The sequence below is a fragment of the Betta splendens genome, chromosome 2 (assembly GCF_900634795.4).
Source record: "Betta splendens chromosome 2, fBetSpl5.4, whole genome shotgun sequence".
NCBI lineage: Eukaryota > Metazoa > Chordata > Actinopteri > Anabantiformes > Osphronemidae > Betta > Betta splendens.
Genome location: NC_040882.2, coordinates 16078941 through 16092117, shown reverse-complemented (window position 1 = coordinate 16092117; position 13177 = coordinate 16078941). Strand labels below are relative to the sequence as shown.

General features: G+C 45.9%; 1 protein-coding gene across 1 annotated transcript; it reads left to right on the top strand.

The window, feature by feature from the left end:
- Positions 1-2724: 2724 nt before the first annotated feature.
- On the top strand, positions 2725-11174 carry htra3b (HtrA serine peptidase 3b). Its single transcript, XM_029140607.3, has 10 exons — positions 2725-3442; positions 5695-5794; positions 6892-7024; positions 7159-7248; positions 8551-8745; positions 8861-8893; positions 9056-9170; positions 9239-9296; positions 9403-9498; positions 9595-11174. The coding sequence occupies exons 1-10, from the start codon at positions 3022-3024 to the stop codon at positions 9761-9763; spliced, it is 1410 nt and encodes a 469-aa protein (XP_028996440.1). The 5' UTR covers positions 2725-3021; the 3' UTR covers positions 9764-11174.
- The last annotated feature ends 2003 nt before the right edge of the window (positions 11175-13177 follow it).

The following is a 13177-nucleotide window of genomic DNA, read 5'->3' as shown; positions in this document are numbered from 1 at the left end:
GTTTTAACCTAACAAGCTGTGATATCATCCAACTCTCTATTTCTAGTAGTTTTACTTACAGGGTGACGGGTGACTTCAAATTGTCGTTATGAGAAAAATGACTAATATGACTGACGCTACACTCTGTCTCAGTCTGTCTTAATATCTAACAACTTCAAGCTGAAAAACCTTCAGTTCAGGTGACATCATCTACACTACCTCTAGTTATGGCAACTCGATGGCATCATCTTTTGAACAGTCCCACACTTGTCACTCACTTGGATCTCATAATACATGGAGCATGCAGACAAACACAAGCAGTATAGTTCATAGTAAATGTTGCAAACTGCGTGAAATGCATGGGGAACAAGAATAAGGTACCGAGCGCCGACTGCATCCCTCTGTTTCCTTTTCCAGCAGTGTGTGTGACCGCTGAACAAAGGGGCCCAGTGTCTCCCCAGGTGACGGGCCATTCCAAATAAACACACCCAGAACTGGGAGAACTGGGTGAACTGTCTGGGTCAACACCCCTCTTGTCTGTCCAAACAAACGTGGGCAGCCGTGGATGCGTGACCCCCCCCCCCCCCCCCCCCCCCCCCCCTCCTCGTCCTGTGGCCGAAGGCTGTCGGAGAAGGTGCGAATTGGAACCATGTGTTGCGTGAGTGCATCAGATGGGGGGGTTCTGACGGTGGCCATGTGAGGATCGGCTCACAGAACCCGGAGAGAAACAACATGCTTTCACAGTGAGCTCATTCTCAGCCAGCAGAGTCCTGGAGTTTCTAGCTGTGATAACATCTGATCGTTTATCTTGGGACACGTTGTCAGAGATCCGTGCAACAATGCACATGATTTCATAACACGAGAAAGCGACACCATGTTGTTTGAATGCGATACACTTAAGCATTTAGTTTTGTAGTTAATAGTTATGTCTGGTTTTGTGACACATCCTGAGATAAACACGATGAAGTCTAAGTGACTATAAGCCTAAACCAGACATCACACTTGCTTTTCAGCGCTGGGTCTCTGCTGCATCCTCACAGTGGCTGTAAGCTGTGTGTTCCACCACCAGGTGGGGTGATGGGGCAGCTCAGCCCCGGCCGACTAAATGTCTGCTGTTAACTGCTCCACAGCAGCTCGCCTGCATGAATTCAGGTCAAACGTGCACACGTGACCATGTGGGCGTCCTGTACGTCGGGACGCAGCCGTGACAAGAAGTGACTCAAACTCATCCAACTCTGCTTTCTGTGAACTGAATCCTTTGCTTTTCTGTGTTTGGAAATATTCTTCTTGACCTCTGACCCGTTACACCTTTGCTTAGGTGACAATATTACATTAATATTCAATAGCCTTCATGATCAGCGTTGGTTTCAGTAACACAGATGGACGCCGCGCTAGCACTCAGAGTGCTACCAGGTGTTGAGACAGGAGATGAGCTGAGCTCCTCTGTGACTCAGACCTGGAATAAACAACATGAGACGAACCGCGTCTCTGTTTTCATTAATCATGAAATTATGAAATGAGTCAATAAGTCAATGAGCCACAATTACTGTATGAGACGTTTGTTTTCCGTGACTCCCTCCCCTTTTCAGTGATAACATTTTACTTGTCATTGACACAGATCCCGTTGAGGTGTGAGGCCGGGCAGCCATCGTAGTGAATGAAAGCTGGTCTTAATATCCCAGCGAGGAATGAATGACATCATGTTTTGGAAAGTAGGGGGAAAACCAGGGCACAGCGCAGTCTGGTGTTCAGCCCGAACACGCCACAGAGCCACGGGTCCTGACATTCTCTGTATTTGTTACATGTGTCTCTGTGGTTACAGCTCAAACACTTAGGGTTGGGATCAATGTCTGTGTAAACTACATCTGTGCCGCTAAAGGGAACAGCTACAGTATCACATATCGTAGACGTTGGGGCTTAAGGATTGTTCGAGCCGACTTTTTGGATTAAAAGAGCTGGTTTCCCTCCTGCACATGTGCAGAGACCAGCTGGGAGTCAGCGCTTGTGGTGGGATTCGAAGGCCAAGCGTTAGATGAGGCCTTTGCCGTTGGCACAGGATGTCCCAACTGTCGTTTTAGGTTGCTGGGCCGTTCAGGTCTGTTCAATTACAGCACAAATCAGAAATCAGGTCACAGATGATGAAGCCTGGGGCTTAAGCATGGGGGCTCAGAAACCTGTAGATCCATTATAAATGAACCTTATTAGACCGCAACTCATCTGAAGCCCAGAAATAACACGCTGAACCTCACATTCTTATGTAATGGAGCGCATTGTTGGAACTTAGCTGGAATGTGTCAGTGTTTCTGTGAATAATGCAATGAAGAACAAATTTAATGGGAGTGGAGCTGCATGCTTGAGTTAAGAAAATAAGGCTGCTTTGTGTTTTTCATTGTTTGCCAGAAACCAGTGAATAAAAATACCAAAACATGTAAATAATCACTTGTTTTTTTTTATCTCATCTTGACTTATCTTAACTTTTTTAGTCCTAAACGCTTTGTATGATTTGTTGACTACTTCTGTTTTCTTACAAGTAATGACTCATGTATTTGCTGCAAGGAAGCAACTTGGAGAGAGAGCATCTAAACAGTCATTAAGAGAAATGTAAAGCATCCAAACTGTGGAGGTTTGGTTTGGTTTGGGGTGAGAGGGAGGGAGAATGTGACTATACTGTATGCAGAAACGGAGCCGCTCCTCCCCACGCCCCCCCCCCCCCCCCCCCCCCCCCCCCCTGCCCGCCCGGCCCGCGTCCCTCACTGACCCAGTCTGGCTGAAGAAACGGCTCCGGAGCCTCCTCTCGACCCACAGCTGCACAGTCCGGACGCGCAATTACGCGCGGATACGCGGAGGACTCCCACACTCGCCACGACTGCGACTCCACTACTTCTCTTTTTAGCCTTCTCCGATGCACGCGGCCGCATTAATGAGCCATTCCTTATCTCCACCTCCATGTGAAGTCTCCACACAGTGGTGAGCAGCAGTGCGGAGCCGCGGGACGCGCTCTTCGCCACAGCCTCTCCATCCCCTCCGTTGTCAGCCTCGACCATGCCGCTCCTCCTGTACGTGGCCGCGCTCCTCTACCTCGACCTCGACGCGTCCGCCGGCTCCGAGCCGCCGGCCGCGTGCCCGACGCGGTGCGACGTGAGCGGCTGCCCGAGCCCCAGCTGCCCCAGCGGCTACGTGCCGGACCACTGCAACTGCTGCCTGGTGTGCGCGCAGGGCGAGGGCGACGCGTGCGGCCGCAAGGGCGACCTGCCGTGCGGCGACGGGCTGCAGTGCCGGCACCCGGCGGCCAAGCGCCTCTCCAAGGGACTGTGCCAGTGCAAGCTGGGCTACGAGGTGTGCGGCAGCGACGGGAGGACCTACGGCAACGTGTGCCAGCTGAAGGCGGCCAGCAGGAAGGCGCTGCACCGGGGCCAGACGGGCGTCACGCAGGCGCAGAAGGGGCCGTGCGAAACCGGCGTAGGTACGATCCGCGCACGGGCGCAGCCTGCGACGGCCACACGGTCGTCCTGCTGCTGGGGGGAGATCTGCAGGCTGTTGAATGAAGATTTAAAGATCATCACGTGAGGGCAGAGGGGGCCCGGAGCAGACCGCTGCTAGACCCCCTGCTGTTTTCTCCAACTCTGACCTTTGAACCTACATGAAATTAATTTTGATTTACATCAGCTACAGTATAAACACCCATTAAAGGGCAGGTGTGTGTGCTACAGTGTGTGGAACGAGGCAGACGGCAGGGATTAAGCAGCCTTCCAGTGAAAAGGCTCCCTGGCTCAGATAGTCCCTCCACCCAACTCCCAGTTTATGTGTTGTGGTCTGGTGGCTGTGCGTGTTCCTGTCAGGGGAGCGGGGCTGTTTTACGAGAAGATTCAGACTCGGGGCTCCAGAGCGGTCAGACAAACACTCGGGTTTGTTTCCTCTGGAGGGAGGGGCGGCGCGTTCCAGTAACTGCGGTTTTGCAATTTCGATCCAGCTTCACACCACGCACGTTTGGTTTGTCACGGATTTAGTTTGTTCAGGTGGTCTTGAAGAATTTTTTTCGACCAGCAGACACAGTGTAGGGCATTTCATCATCAAGCAAGCACTGAGCAGTATCTTTCAAACCTTCCCACTTTCCTCACCTCGCCTGGTCTTGTACTTACTGTGTGTCGGACACAGCTGCTGGCTCGGAGAGCGAGGACAGGACGAAGGCCGCTGTGGGCAGAAAGCTGAAACGACTTCCTCTGTAAATAAAGATCTCACAGACCAGATGGATGAAAGAGTTCATGAACTGTGTGGAGGTTGAATCGTTTTACGTCACTTATAGAATTAAGAACTGAGAGAAGCAGCCTTTACCTCCTGTACCTCATCCTGTCCCACATGGCAGTCGACCAGAGGCAGGATGGATCGCCATGTGTGGACGTCACAGCAGGGCATCCATTGAGTAAATAATGATTATAGTCAAAGTACAGAGCCATAAGTTTAAGGCGTTACCACTTTTGCTTGTGTAGGAACATAATAATTTTTGGTCATTTTTGCAGTTTTTGTTAAACTCGGCTTCTAATCTAAACAGACACGATGGATGAATTACCTCAAGTGATGTGGGAGTTGGGACTTAGGGTTAATCGTCCATATATTTTTACTTGACCACACCCGTTGGGATGTAATGCTCCAGTGACACCGTGTGTGTGTGTGTGTGTGTGTGTGTGTGTGTCTCAACCAACCGCATTCCCTTCAAACCCAGACAAAATAAAGGGTTTGTGATCAAAGGGACCGTGAGCAGTGGAATCAGTGACTTCCTGTGTAAGCCTCTCATTGGGAGATGTGTGTGTGTCCGATGATCGCGAGTGACGATTGCTGCAGTCGTTGCATTGGTTCAGACGGACGTCCGGAGCAGCTGCCGCCTCTGAGTTGTTTGAGCGTTGCATCGCGAAGGTCACAGAACCAAAGTATGTTCTGCAGGTTGTGTTTATGTTTCCTACTGAATTATGAAAAAGCTTGTCAAATCACCATGGCAACAGGTGATGTTTTAGGGTCCGTTAGAATAGCTGGTGAATTCACAAATGGAAAATACTCTGAGCAGAACTAACAAAACTTTCACTGTATATATCACATACCATAAATGTAAAATCTAAAGTCTATAGCGAAACTTCTTCCAGACTAAAATAAATCCAAATGTTTCCTAAGGCGGCCTCAGCTGCAGCGTGACACCATTAGTGCTGCAGGTTACAAGAGCGTTGAAGCAGATTAAACATTATTTTCCATTAGTTCTGCCAAGTGTCACTGGGTTTTCTAAAGCTTGGGTGGTAGCTCATGTGTTCACTGACTGTGTTCCCCCTCCGTAGTTCAGCTCAGAGCGAAGCTGCAGGAGGCCCCTAAGTGATTATTGCTTCCTGTTACATAATGAGTTCATTCTGTGGAGCTTCTGTTTAGCTTCATTAGCAGCTGCTGCTCCTGTTTTCAACATGATCCTTTCTCTTCATTTACATCATGCTTTACTTGATGGCGGACATAGGCCAACATCATATTTCATATCAGTCTCATCATATGGAGTGTCAGCTTAGTGCCCACTTATGCAACAATTCTTCTTCCTTGGACTTTGTACCATTTGCATTTACAGTAAGCTTCAGTTCACCCACTGGTCAGATGTAAAGTTATGTTACTTGTGTTGTGCTTTGCATGTTTGAAGTTACGCAAAACTACATATATTTAACTGCACTATTCTTCTTGCCAGTATAGGTCCTTTACAGGCTGCCAGTCCTCGGTACAAGTTCAACTTCATAGCTGATGTGGTGGAGAAAATCGCTCCTGCTGTGGTGCACATTGAACTCTTCCTCAGGTACTGTGTGTGTGTGCGTGCGTCCGTGCGTCCGTGCGTGCATGCATCTGTGCGTGTGTGTGATTTCAACTCCAGCCACCAGATGTTGCCACATTACAGCGCTAGTTAACCCTCTGTTCTTGTAGGTGTGATACCAAATGATAAGGGACCATTGTTACCGTGTCTCAGAGAAAATGCAGAAGTCAAAATGAAAGTTATGCACATGTTTATGTTCTGCGTGCTGAGACTAGCCTCTTTCAATGATTAATCTCCAAATAAAAACAAAAATTGCCTAGCACTTTAGCCTCGAAGCCTGTCACCAAGGTAACAGGCTCATGATCTCCACCTTGTTTGTTATACTGTAGATAGGCAATAGGTCATAACTCCAGTATATGATGGGGCAGGTCTCTGTCGTCTCATGTGGCTGGTCGCTTCCTCTCATATTATGTGACTCATGGTCGGCCTTGGACCGGTGCCTTTTTGAATGCAGATGCTGCTTATCTCCACTGTTTCCAGCTCTCTCCCAGGGCGTGACCTGTCTCACCTGCTGTATGTGGATTTTCTTTTTGCTGAAGCTGGTGCACAGCCAGCCTTGTCATTTGGTGTTGTGTTGTTTGTGGTGGGTGTTGATGTTTACAAAGCCCTGAGGCTTATAGCAGAGCCAGATGGTCTGTTTAGAACCCCCTGTCTTCTTGATTCCACTCTGTGTAGGAGGACTTTCCTCATCCATAACCATCCTGTAGGGCTGAGGCAGCAAGTCTCTGTTAGACTGGTGACACAAGCCCAAAAGTTATAATGTTCAGAGAGTTTTAAAAATCTTCTTTGAGTGATATTATTATTATTATTATTATTATTATTATTATTATTATTATTATTATTATTATTATTATTATTATTATTATTATTATTATTATTAACTATATTAAAAGGTCAAGACTGGACAATTTATTTCATTACTTTTGCAACTGTTTTCTGGTGTTCTGTTTATTCTTTAGCCTCAACAATGATGTATAACGTAACATAGTGTTATATGGGTCATTCTGATGCATCGGCAACATGATCAGTCCTCTGTATCTACATACAGAAGAAAACCAACAGTGTCTTATCCTGATTAACAGGCATCCCCTCTTCGGCCGGAACATCCCTCTGTCCAGTGGTTCTGGGTTTGTGATGTCCGACCACGGACTGATTGTTACCAATGCCCACGTCGTCTCCAGTACGAGTCCGGTGTCCGGTCAACAGCAGCTGAAGGTAGAAACGGCAGAAGCCTAACGCTTTCGACTGCCAACTGACCGTATGGTCTTCTGTTACGGCTGTACTTCAACATCACCGCGCCTGAACGTTATGAAAGCGGGTTGTCACATTTCCTATGCTCTTTACTCCAGGTCCAGATGCACAACGGAGACGTATATGAAGCCAGTATCCGAGATATCGACAAAAAGTCAGACATCGCTACCATCAAAATCAACCCGCAGGTGAGTTCACAAGTTTGAGCTTTGGTTTCATAATTAGTATCAAGAGTCAAAGTGTACAGTATATGATGGGTAGAAAATCACCACTTCATAACTATCACATTTGTCATTTGCCATCTGCAGATTAAAGTTGTGTTGACGTTAGATGGTGGAGTGATGGAGGACTTCTCCCAGGGCTGACACCAAATACCTCCAGCTTTTAAAATGTTGCTCCAGCTGCTGTTAGTGTTTTTATGGGGGATACAGTATTTATTCTAAAAAGATGGAGCGATAGAGTACTGTATTATTAAAGTATAACTGCAGAATGGTGTCAGAGCACATATCGACTCCATCACCACTCACAACAGAAATGCCTCAGTGCCTGCTGCTACACATTTCCACAAATTCCCTTGATGAACCTGATGACCTCGCTCCCCATCTCTATGCGTTCCTCTTGCTCCGAGCACCACTTTGCCTCCCAGCACACACCGAATGATGAGGACACTGCTGAGTGGGCCACTATCACACGGACTTGGCTGCCAGCGTTCTGAAAGCTGAGACCCCTTCATTAGAAGCGGCGGAGCTGGAGGAGGGAGGAGAGAGAGAAAGAGACATTCTAAACAGAGCCGTTTCAGCTCATTCCTTCTATCTCAGTCACCCCGTCCGTCTGCTGACCATATGTTTCCACTCAGCTTTTCTTTTCCTGCCTTCCTCTTAACCTCCTCAACCCATTTTTTCTTCTATCGTTCCCGTCTTTGTCTGGTCTCTCTCTCTCTCTCTTATTGTTTGTATACAGCTGTGCAGTCATATTTTAGATGGGTCGGTTTTGCCGGCGGTCACTATCTAAATGCTTCATTTATCTCCATCGAGCTCCAGACACTTTGGGAGTGCAGATGTTTTGGCTGTGTGAGACTCCGATACCTTCTATTTCCCAGACTCACTCTTGCTTTGGGTTTTGGAGCTTTCCAAACAGGGTGGAGATCAACAAGACTGAAGTTTCCTCTTTAAACTCCCACATTGGGTCTTACTATATTATCCCAACCTAGACATGTACTATATGTGCTCACATATGGTCATGCGTCTGGCTCACGTTAAAGCTGTACATGTGGCAAATCCATGAGCAGATAAATGCAACACAGATGACAGAGACCATATATACTGTATTTGTTCTTTTGCTCTTTGAACCCACTGTATACTGTCAACCATATGTATGTGGCAACACATTGAAGGGTCTGATTGACTGTGCATGGTTCTGTTTTTATTTGCCTGTGTACAGTATTGTAAATCTTATCACGCTTAATGTCCACTTTGTCCACCTCCCTCTAGGTAAAACTGCCTGTACTGTTGCTGGGCCACAGCGCTGATCTGAGGCCTGGTGAGTTTGTCGTTGCCATCGGGAGCCCCTTCGCCCTCCAGAACACCGTGACCACCGGCATCGTCAGCACTGCCCAGAGAGATGGCAAAGAACTGGGCCTCAGGGATTCTGACATGGACTACATCCAGACGGACGCTATTATCAATGTAAGAACACAGTAATGCAGCAAATGAGTCCAAATCATTGTTAATGGCTAAATAGTACATTGTATTTGTGCATTTTACACACGGGTAATTGGATGTTTTGAATTTTCCTTCACAGTATGGGAATTCAGGAGGACCTCTAGTCAACTTGGTAAGCTGCTGGTTTCCTATAAAGGCTTGAATAGCGGCTGTAAAATAGCTTTATTTGCTTTGGCTAAGCACATTCCAGATTACAGTAACACAGTAACTGACCTCGGGGAGGAAGGTCGTACTTGGTCTGACCCAATCCTGCCCTGCTGTGTCTTTGCTGAAGGATGGAGAGGTGATCGGCATCAACACTCTGAAGGTCGCAGCGGGAATCTCATTTGCCATCCCCTCCGACAGAATCACTCGCTTCCTTAATGACTCCCTTGAGAAGCACAACAAAGGTGAGCCTGAAGCTCCGTTTACACAGGAGAGTCTCAAGTCACAAGACACTAACCTGATCTTATTTCAGATGTGAGGTCCATGAAGAAGCGTTTCATTGGAATAAGGATGTTGACCATTACACCAGCGTGAGTCAAAACTTTTGGAGCTTTAAGTGCATCTTATATTTTTACTCACACAATAAAAGCTTCATTTTGATTTTTCTGTGAATTTAAATTTTTTTCTGTGTACCAGATTAACTGAGGAGCTAAAACAGCAGAACCCTGACTTCCCCAATGTGACCAGTGGCATTTACGTTCACGAGGTTGTTCCTCACTCGCCTGCACAGAAGTACGTTTCATTTTCTCACCTGTCCCTCAGAAAAACAAAGTGCTGTTCGCTGTTGAACACCTTCAGGAGTGTCTGTTCGCTGGTCTCTGTCTCCAGGGGCGGCATCAAAGACGGCGACATCCTAGTCAAACTGAACGGCAAACCTCTGATGACAACAGCCGACCTGCAGGGGGCGCTGCAGGAGGAAACTGCCCTGCTGCTTGAAGTGAGGCGGGACAACGACGACCTGCTGTTCAACATTGAACCAGATGTTATCATGCAGTAGACCCTATCTGTGAATGAACATGTTGCTGGGTGGCTGCTCTGAACCAGCGACGTTTCTATGTTTTATACGTGTTAGCTAAATCTGTTACACATGTTTCCACCTTTTACACACAGCACAAACACAATGACCCTTATGAGCAACGTTGGTTGAATGTACTGTGGAACTTGTAAATTAAACTGAAATAAATAAAGGTAAATAAACAAAGGCAGTGGTACACTTGTACAGAGCTTTAACTGGCATGTTGCGTTGACACGAGCGAGCTGCTTAACAGCTGATTAGGCCAAAGCAGAAGCAGTACCGGGGGCCTATTTACATAGATCCAGCTCCTGGACTTTACTACATTTAAAGGGTTTCTTGGATTCCATCGAGCTGCTGGTGGCAGCCTCCATTCCAATGTGAGGAGAGCTTATCTGCCGTTCTAAGGGCATGGCTTTTGTTTGCACTTTCACTTGAAGTTTTATTTGCTTTGTCACATACAGCACAGATAGTCACAGCACTGGGTGGCCGTGGTCAGTCTGTCTGTCCTCCCCTTGTCCCGTCTTGTAGGATTTCATGGCCTTAATAAATAGCCGTTACAGCAGTTAGGCCACACTGATCATTGTGGCCTCTTTACTGAAGCAACATACTGGTGGCGCTGAGTCTAATGTTACACTAGCAATAACTTTGCTGCTTCCTTAAATAAATGGTCTTTAATGAAAGGCTGTGTCTTTCAGTGGAAAACCATTTTCAAACCGTGACCAGAACCTTGACACAAAGACGTGGCTTTGGTTAAACATTCTGTATGTTCAAACAGTGGCTAAAACCATTGAGTAGGGGCCAGTTGGGGCCAATGAGCTCATGATAACAGACTTTTAAAGGCAGAGTGTGGTTTCATGTGAGCCCATGATAGGCCTCTGATTTAAACATACATCTGCCAGTGTCAGTGACTAATAGTAATTATATGCTGTAAATGATCTTAGGATTTAAAAGTACAGGGCAAATGTGATTGTTATTCCACAGTAATCGACAACGGCCATTGTTTCTATTGAGCTTCTTTACTCTGTCTTCTAGGAACCAGTGGGAGGTGTGTATATACACAGCAGTAAGGAGGCCGCACGCACAATCTTTTAATGCAATCTTTTAATCTCCTCTCTGGGCTGGAATGCATGCCTACTGCTCAGTGACATGCATTTCACTACTGGAGTTCATCAATAAAAATGAATATACCGCCCAGTGTCTCAGTGAGTTACTGTAATCTAACAAAGCTGACCCGTACTGACCTGAGGCCTGCAGGCCGCTGGATGTTTATTGGGTTTTCGTGACTTCCTGAGAGAGACCTTGACAGTAAAATTGGACTATTTTGTCTGGGTCTTATGCTGGTAAAAACCTGTCTGTGTTACTGTAAAACCTTATAAAGTGTCAGTGTTCCATCTCTCACTTTGTTTTTATTGCCGCAGCTGTTTTCTTTTTGACAGTAGTGTTGCCTAATAGTAGCAGGCATAGCAACATTCAAAACAGAACAGATCTTTATCTACAGTATTTATCAAACTGGACACCCACTTCAGTGCATGGTGCCTCTGTTCTTCTATACCGGTCTCTCCCATGAAACCAACCCACCATCAACTGCAGGACAACACTGGAGATGAGCGCACACAGATGACAGACCTCCCACCCGTCACCTCAACATCCTTCTGCATCCTTCTCAACAGTGCTATTGAAATGATACATTTCAAATGTGTCACAACAAAGACAAATTGTGATTTTTTGCTCATCCTAGGTCAAAAATGAATATCACTGTGACCTTATGTGTATTCTGTTTTCATCATTGCTGCTGAATGCGTCAAAAATGGCTGGAGGAAAACATGGGAAACTGATACGTACAGGAGTCCAGACATGTCACTGGGTGGTGGAAGCTTCCAGCTCCAGTATTTAAATAACTCCTCTTCACGTTTCCTCTTGACCAGAACGTTTTTATTATCTGCTGATAAACAAGGATAGAATTGAATTCAGGAACTTTACAAGCTTTTTTTTAATGATTGTGACTAATAATGTGTGCGTGTGACTGGGTGTGTGTCAGTTGGGCTTTGGTTGCTAAATCTTATTCTCAACTAATCAAAGTGTGGAAAATACCAGATGACACATGGTAGCAAGATTATGACGACAACAGAGACGTGGCTATGAAGTGGCTCTAAACCACACAACAAAAAAATCACAGAATGCACTGAGCCATAATGAAATATAACAAACAGCTTTAAAGGAGTTTCCCCTCACGACTGTATCTTTATGAGTCTGGGAGTTCCTCACACACATTAACTGAATCCCGTTGATCATGTTATCATTTTATGATTGAGTCCAGGCACCACCTATGGATCATTGGGGTTTAAAGGTTATTCTGCTGTCTCATGTCTACACGCTGCTCTCACAGTCCTCCAAGCATTTAATGTGATTTTTTTAACTCATCTATAACAACACAACTATTTCTCCGTCAAGCAGGTGTAAACTATATGTACCATAAACAGCAGAGTTCATTATTTGACTCATTGAACAGTCAGGTCAATATGTTTACGGTCTATTTTTTTTAATTTACATACTTTATCACATCATCAATGATAAAATATGCCAGAATGTTGAGATTCTGCTGTTTGTGTGGGACTGGTTTACTGCCAAACCAGGGTGGAGTCATTTTGTAATACAGTATTTCAATTTCATAACCTCACAAAGAAATCATTTCCTTCTGGAGGTGAAACATTAATGAGCACAAGTCTCTCACAGATACAGTGAGTGCGTGTTGCTGTAATGCATCAGGTCAGTGCTATAAGCTGTGATTGCTTCCAAAGGAATTCATGAATGAATGGATAAAAAGAGAATGAGATTCAACTGAAAGGTTTGATCAATGAGCCATATACAAGCAATTTTGCACTTAAATTGTACTTTTGCACACATACAGTAAAACAATGCAACTTGTTTGTATAAATGACCCAGTCTACTCAGTTGAATAATTCATTTTTATTGGCTTCCTCATTTAACAATTGAGCCACAGTAAAATGAGAAAAACTGTGAGGTTGTGGTCCTAAGTGGCCCCTAAAACATACAGACAGAATAACACATGATCTGTGTCTGTATCACTGGTCCTGGGGGGTGGTGTTAACATCTTAAAGTATGAACAGGGAACATCACATCCAAGTGAGCAAAGTATTGTGTTTATTACACTGTAAGTTCGCCAATATTTTTATGTAGAGTTTGATGGGCATCCCCACCCAACTGAACTGAACTGCTGAGAGGTCAGAAAGCACACGTATACTGCCAGGGTCAGCTCCACGCCTACAAACCCACACCCGTGCAGAGCACACCCTGTCCCTATCACCCATAGTTACTCATTTATGCATTTTGCAACGTTGAATGTGTCCTAATGCATCCAACACAGCAACACCCCCC

Excerpts from the sequence above, each read along its gene's own strand:
- htra3b (XM_029140607.3), top strand. The coding sequence starts at position 3,022 with ATGCCGCTCCTCCTGTACGTGGCCGCGCTCCTCTACCTCGACCTCGAC. Across the intron at positions 7,025-7,158 it reads CCGGTCAACAGCAGCTGAAG|GTCCAGATGCACAACGGAGA; the intron begins GTAGAAACGGCA and ends TCTTTACTCCAG. Across the intron at positions 9,499-9,594 it reads CCTCACTCGCCTGCACAGAA|GGGCGGCATCAAAGACGGCG; the intron begins GTACGTTTCATT and ends CTCTGTCTCCAG.